Below are 7493 nucleotides of genomic sequence, written 5' to 3'. Positions count from 1 at the left end.
TCGCGCGGCTGTAGTTCCAATGAGACAACCTATATGGTGTTGTGCCTTGTGGGATATAAACATATTGCCTAATGTAAATTGTTGTTTGCTACAGCACAGGTGTGTAGCAAAGCCTTCTCTGCAATGCCAGATAATTATCTAGCTATTAATAGCCTATAAATATAACTCTGGTGGAAAAATATAAAGTACTATATCTACTAGTTTGTTTTTTTGTATATTGAAATGTAAATAACCTTATGATAACATGTCCTTGATAATCAATGGTACACAGCACTGGACACGGTTATCTAACTGGAAAGTTGCTATTTTTTAAGTGCATCTGCAAATATTAGCCCGAGGCTACTTGCAAACAAGGGATAAGTTACACTTATAAATTCATATCTTTGTATGACAACATGATTAAGTTATGTTCTAGGCCTATATTACAGAAGTAGCAAAGAGACTGTGTCAACATCTTGAGTAGGCTATCATACGTATTTTGCTGTAACTTTATTGCATGTGTTTGGCTGCAGGAGGGAATACTGCGTCTTTTTCATTGTTGGCACACAATTAGCATTTAAATGCCTTAGAACACCTTATGTGAATCCGGTAAACCAACTCTGTGTCAAAATATATCAACACAAGGTCCACTCACTTTTTGTTTCTAAAGCTTTCAACCACATCCCGTGGCCTTCCTCGGAGGGTGGAGTTGCTCCGTTGTAATGCAATGTGATGAAGAAGGAAAAAAAAGGCTACCATGACCTTTCTAACTGGGACCACGTTTGTTTTAATTTATGAAGATGAAGAGCGAGTTGTGTTCGCTGCGCTGCCGCCATCTTGTGGATTATTTCAGCACCGCTTCGGCGCATCCGTTCAGTTTGAACCTAGCAAGTAGCCGTAAGGAGGAACAAACGTCGCCTTAGCAACGAATAGGGATTTTACAGTTGTTTGGAATGAGTAGCAGCAAAGTTCTTCTAAACTGGGTTGAATTCCTTATAAAGCAAATGCGCTTTACATTTTCAGGTTACTAACTAAAGCCGTGATGGCTACAAGCAACCCGTCAGTGTTTCTTCTCTCGGTTAACGGACAAATTGAGGGAGCAGACGTAAGTGGTGCTTTTGAGTTTAGCCTAGCCTAGCCTAGCTAGCCTAGTTACGTTAACACTCAGCGTCATACCGTGGCGTGAATTTGTCTTAATTCTGAGTTTGTGTTTCATTACTTTCGTGTATGAATGTGATATTTTGTTGTGTTTCAGTTTCCAGAGTATGACAACTTATACTGCAAATATTGTTTTGTCTACGGCCACGACTGGGCTCCAACGTCGGTGAGTAGCTGGCTTTATCGAGGAATGGTTTGATCGGTAATAAATTAGTATTTTAATGTTGTGGTCTAACTACTCTACATAGCGTTGTCTGAGGTTATATGCCGCTGGTACGTTTAAAGTCAAGCCATGCATTGCATGTTTGCATGTAGAAGCTCCTCTTGTAAAGCAACAAGGGAAATAGTCTCGAATAAAAAATATCCTACGTATTTGTTTACCTCTGAATTGTAAATTGAAGTAATGTTAACAAATAAAGTCTCAGAAAATGTATATCATTTGATGGTTGTCTATGTCAATAAGTAAATTATCTATTTATATCAATCCCAACGAATCATACTTACTGTATGTCATTGTCTTTGTGTCTCTTTCTCTGTAGGGGTTGGAGGAAGGCATCACTCAAATAACATGTAAAGGAAGTGAGTCCTCACACAAATTAATATGGAACTTCCCACTGGAGACAACGTTTAAGAGCACAAACCCATCTGGATGTGAGCAACAAACACACACACACACACACACACACACACACACACACACACACACACATGTTTGTTTCACTATCTTTGTGGGGACCCTGCGTTCCCTAGCCCCCTTACCCTAACCTTAACCATCACAACTAAATGCCTAACCTTAACCCTTACCCTCACCCTAACCATAACCTAATTCTAACCCTAATCCTAAAACCAAGTCTTAACCCTCAAACAGCCCTTTAAAGTTGTGGGGTCCAGCATTTTGGGCCCCACAAGGCTGTGCAGACCCCACAAGTATACTGTATGCCCCAGTTTTTGAACCCCACGAATATAGTAAAACAAACACACACACACACACACACACACACATATACATTTGACACAATGTTGTTTGGTAGCCTTCATATGTGCAGTTTAGTGTCCCAAATTATTTTCCAAAAACTGAGTGTCCCAAACAATGAGGGTCTTATTTGAGACAGGTTGCCCTAACCCTAACCATAACCCAAACACCTGTTAAACAGGTCATAATTAAGGACACTGTATGGGAAATTTGGGACACTAAACTGCACGTAGAATCTTCCACAGGGAATTTGGTACACATTAATAAACATCTCTGATATTACATGTAAATAACACTGAGAGAAAATATAACGGCAAAGTGAAGACGTCATTTTCCTTTCCCAGGGCCTCAGCTCGTAGTGAGTGTGTACGGTCCAGATGTGTTTGGCAACGATGTGGTCAGAGGCTATGGAGCAACACACATCCCCTTCACACCTGGACAGTCAGTATTACCTCCATCTACTTCCTTTTTTTAAGGAACGCCTATCTTTGCACCAATTTATGTTGTACAAATGCTTGCATCAAAGTGACTGGTTAGTAAAATACACATCACTGCCTAAAGCATGTGACTATTGCTTGTTTCCCCTCACAAAAACTAAGCTTGAACATAGCAAGGTACGATCTGATTTTGATTGATTGTTTTTTTTGTTTACATGCTCTTAATAATAATACAACATTTTATTTAAAGGCGCCTTTCTCAGCACTCAAGGACACCGTACAGGGATACATAAGACATTTAAAAGCAGCAAAAAATAAAAATAAAGAACAAAATAGAAACAGAAAGAGGCAGAGCAATTGACATCAAGTGGAATAGGCAGTTTTAAACAGATGTGTTTTGAGTTGCAATTTGAAATGGGGGAATGAATCAATGTTGTTGTTTAATCTTGTTTATTGTCTGTATTTTAAATTTTTTAGACACACACGAACCATCCCCATGTTTGTTCCTGAGCCCACATGGAGACTACAGAAATTCACGAGGTGCGATGTGTGAACAGTCGTGTGTTTGTGTGTTCATTTTTCTGTCTCAGCAGCTGTGGTATTATTTCTTGTTATTCTGTGTGGACGTTGTGTGTCTTATACCTGCTGCTGTAACACAGTCATTTCCCAGTTTGGGATTAATAAAGTCCGTCTATCTATATCTGAGCATTAGCAAATATTTACTGCTGCTGTAAGTCTTATTGAGGATACAGTCTTAGTACTTCACATCTGTATGTGTTGTTTGCCAGCTGCTGTTATCAGTGTATGGAAAGACACACATACAAAGGTATGACCAGTTCCTTTCAACTCGCACCAAGACAGTAAGCTAATAGAGATGCTAAAGTAGTGCAAGGATGTGCAATTTAGATGGCACTATTGGATGCATATTTTGTTTTTCTCTTCAAGTTGATAGATAACTATATTGATACCAAAAAATGGGAAATTCTGGTGTTGCAGCAGCAAAAATATCACATACATCACACATACAGAATATACATGTAAAGTAAGTAAGTAAAAGGATACAATATACATGAAATAATAGGAGAGAATATAAGAACAAATAGTTTAAAATATCTATAAGTTGGGAATAAAAACTACAACTGTTTAAATAGTATTTATAAAGCTGTAGGTAAATAAACCTATTGTGCAAGTTGCAATTAGTGCAGTTTTGATAATAATAATGTAGTAGTAGGTGGTGCTTTCTTGCTCATGCACTCTTCCTAGTAGTACTTTACATAAGTTATATTAACACCTCACTTCCTGTCTGCCGGAGAGGACTTTTCATGGGAGTGATTTAGAATAGCATTTCTACTTTTATTTTTTACTTATCCTTTATTCCAACAGTATATTAGAACCTCAGTTCACTTGAAGGGTTAATACTGTACCTCTCCCTCTCTCTGTAGTTTTCCAACATGTTTTTTTTCCCTTTTTTGTTTAGCTGGCTGTTAGGACGGCGGCCAGAGTACACAGACCCTAAAGTAGTGGCCCAGGGTGAAGGCAGAGAAGGTATGTTGTGCATTTTTCTGTATTTCTTTTTCCATTGTTTCCATTGACACGTTAGGTACACAGCAGTCCTCACCTTTTCACAGAAAAACATTTGGTGGAACAAAAAATAACAGCAAACTGACATTTCTAAAATGAGTCACTTATTAGTAGGTAGGTTACTTTTAAGCTGGACTATATAACAACATTAACTGGATCCATGAAAAGTGGTGGTGGTCTGAAAGCAGATACATGCTGTTCTCTCCAATAAATAGATGTGGATGCGTATACTGCAAGACTAAAAATGAATTCCTGATTATTTTTTTTTAATGAGGTACACTCTTCAATCCCCATTTAAGTCTAATAGTACCTTTTCAGGTTAAAATTGTGTCAAACTTTTTACATCATGTCCCATTTTATGTGTTGCAGTGACGCGGGTTCGTTCCCAAGGCTTTGTCACCGTCTCCTTTCACATCATTACTAAAGACATAAAGAAACTGGGTTACGACACAGGACCCTCAAGGCTCGCAAACACACCGTCTGCCACATCTGGCTGGTCGACAGGGGAACAACCGTACAACGTGGAATAACAAAAGACCGCTTTGTCTTTACGCTCAAGGATGTTTGGTCTCTGCCAAAACGAAACCACAACACTCAAAAGGACTTGTTTATTTCCAGTTAGAATAGAAATCCACACTACTGCAACACATATATACATACAAGCACTCCTTTGCCTAGTGTTTTTTTAGTCAAAATGAAATTATTTGAATGAGATTTTATTAGATGTATAAGCAGTTTCAGATAATGTCTTGAATTTTTCAGTTTTACTATATTTTTTTTAACTTTTTTTTCAAATAAATGGACTTGACCTCTAAATTGTTCATGTTTGGAAGTATTGAGCATATGTTACATACATCACTGATTGTTTGGACATTTGGTTAAATAAATAGGACACAGACACTGGAGTTACAGAGCTGAAGTGATACATTTTATTTTGAACCAATGCAGCTACAGATGTCCTCATCCAACAGGGCGCGGCCTGCTGCGTTCATTTGTTTAGATGCCGTTAAAATACCACGGTGACTTTTCCTACAAAAACCCATTACACAGAATAATAAGGTATACAGAGGAACAGTATGTTACAATAGTACAAATGATAAATTATATTATACAGTTATAATGCCAACAGATTGAGCACATATCCAATAAAAAAGCAGCCTGCTCCCAGTACTATGAGAAGGGTAAATAGACAGACACGGAAAAGATTAAAAGGAGGCTGTTTATGCATATAAAGACAGACAGTCCATAAGGTCAGTTAGTCCTCTTGATAAAAGCATAGTGAATACATAGTAACACGCAGAGGAGCTCGCTACACACAGGCCACATTTTCACTGCACCATAGCCACGACTGTGAAACTGCTGCCAGGGATCAGGAAAAAGTGTTCAACTGCAGTGACATCGGACTGTTTGGGAGTGCTGAATTTGTTCAAGACAGCAAAATTTTTGTTTTGTGTTTTCGATGCATCCATAACAACCTTTTTCACAATCGCTGGAGTTAAGTTAAAAGGTCAGGCCGCAGTGAAATCAAGGCCAGTGAGAAAGTCTTAGCTAGCATATCGTAGTAGCATTTTAATAGACAAGACTTTATTAGCAAATCTAACTTTGCAAAACACATCAAGCGTTAAAGTCTTCTTATCTTTTTTTACTTTTCCAACTCCAATTTTTGCATATATTTAGTTGAGATTAAAAATGTTTGCTGGTCTGCAAGTAAGTGTCACATCCATTCATTCAGGACCCCGAGCATAAAAGTCATCATGACCACCTTCAGCATCATCAAAATCATACACACGGTTGGAGTTGCCCCTCCTTTTGCCTGAGAGAAATGAAAGTCTGCGTTTAGTAGAAATACCAAGGGTCCCGTGGTGTAGCTATCATACCACAGCAGACCAGGAGAGGGCGCCAACGCACACCAAAAGAAAAAGAAAACACCACTTCCACAGTAATAGCATTGGCAGTGATATCAACAGAACTGAAGAGTAGGGGGAACAGTAACCTAAAGAGAAGGATCTATACACCGGGCGCAATTCATCAGCTGAATTTCAACTACCCACTTTTTTTTAACCAATAGAAGAGACAGACGCTTAGCTTGCCGTTAGTAAATGTGCCGATATTCAGCCAACAGTAACACTTTCTTACACAAACTCTTGAACAAACTGTAAATTAGCAATGGAATATGATATATATATATATATATATATATATATATATATATATATATATATATATATATATATATATATATATATATATATATATATATAAAAAACAACAATGGATCCATAAACGGAAAATGTCAGTGAAGTGTGACCCTACTGTTTAAACTATTCAAAGTACGACACCCTCAGAAATCACAGTCCCTATGACTTTGGTAACAGTTGTGCTTCTAAGAGAAGAGAATTATGTAGCCTACCCATAGGGTGAAAAAACTACAATGACAGAAAATAGACAAAAGAGAGAACGAAGATGATACATGGCTTAGCTAGTAGACAGCTCCAAAACTCTGAAAGGCTTGGCTATGGATTTACATCTAATTAGTAAATAACAACAAAAAAGTAACCAACAAAATGAACAACTGCTTGTTTACATGACATGTCTCGCCGTTTGCTGCGGGATTCCCTGTGCTATCAACAGACCGATCCTGGAACAGCCCTGTGTAAGTGTGTGCGAGAGTGTGTGTGTGTGTGTGTGTGTGTGTGTCCACCTGGTAATGTTCTTGTAGATAGATTAGCCACAGTAAATCCACTTGGAGGTAAACTCTCTTCGCGATGCGGAGTGGTTGACTTGTTCTTTAAACCCAGAGCTTTCTTTGCAACCCTGTCACCATAGTAACACTCTATACGGTTGCACAAAAAACACATGCAAGCACACCCACACACACAGACTTAATGCAGATGTCTACATTATTCCCCCGTTTTTACTTGCACTTCAGAAACTATCTAAAGCCGTTTCTAAGTCGGTTTCTACTGAATGGAAAACTTGCTCATTAAAGTACACTTGGAAGCTACACGTATCTCTCATGCAAACTGCGTGCGCACACACCCCACCCTTTTCCCTTTGACCCTATAAACAAACTAAAAAGAAGGGGAAAAAAAAAAAAACTGTCCCACGATGCCTCAGTGCATCCATATGTTCCGATAGCAAAATACCGATGCCATCACAGTTCATGTTTTTTTTTTTTTTTTTATCTCAACACTCACTGGGGGAGACTTAGTAACAAATGCACCAACGTGTGGCTGTTAGTATCCAAGCATTAACAGTACACCTGCGTGTGAGCACACACATTGACAGAAATTGCGTTTACGCATCTTTTCAACCCCTAGGACAGGGGGTTCACCCCCCTTTGATAAATGTTCAGCATTAATCCC

At 38.5% G+C, this 7493-nt stretch overlaps 1 protein-coding gene across 1 annotated transcript; it reads left to right on the top strand.

Moving 5' to 3' along the window:
* The first annotated feature begins 876 nt into the window (after positions 1-876).
* Positions 877-6305, top strand: b9d1 (B9 protein domain 1). Its single transcript, XM_078269979.1, has 7 exons — positions 877-1084; positions 1235-1303; positions 1677-1788; positions 2455-2551; positions 3025-3087; positions 4025-4092; positions 4498-6305. The coding sequence occupies exons 1-7, from the start codon at positions 1022-1024 to the stop codon at positions 4656-4658; spliced, it is 633 nt and encodes a 210-aa protein (XP_078126105.1). The 5' UTR covers positions 877-1021; the 3' UTR covers positions 4659-6305.
* Positions 6306-7493: the final 1188 nt, after the last annotated feature.

This window comes from Sander vitreus, chromosome 15 (assembly GCF_031162955.1).
Source record: "Sander vitreus isolate 19-12246 chromosome 15, sanVit1, whole genome shotgun sequence".
Lineage (NCBI taxonomy): Eukaryota > Metazoa > Chordata > Actinopteri > Perciformes > Percidae > Sander > Sander vitreus.
Note: the sequence above shows the minus strand (reverse complement) of the source record. Positions and strands in the feature narration are given on the sequence as shown.

Coding starts and splice junctions, on each gene's coding strand:
- b9d1 (XM_078269979.1), top strand. CDS start 1,022: ATGGCTACAAGCAACCCGTCAGTGTTTCTTCTCTCGGTTAACGGACAA. Junction 1,789..2,454: donor GAGCACAAACCCATCTGGAT/GTGAGCAACAAA, acceptor TTCCTTTCCCAG/GGCCTCAGCTCGTAGTGAGT. Junction 2,552..3,024: donor ATCCCCTTCACACCTGGACA/GTCAGTATTACC, acceptor TAAATTTTTTAG/ACACACACGAACCATCCCCA.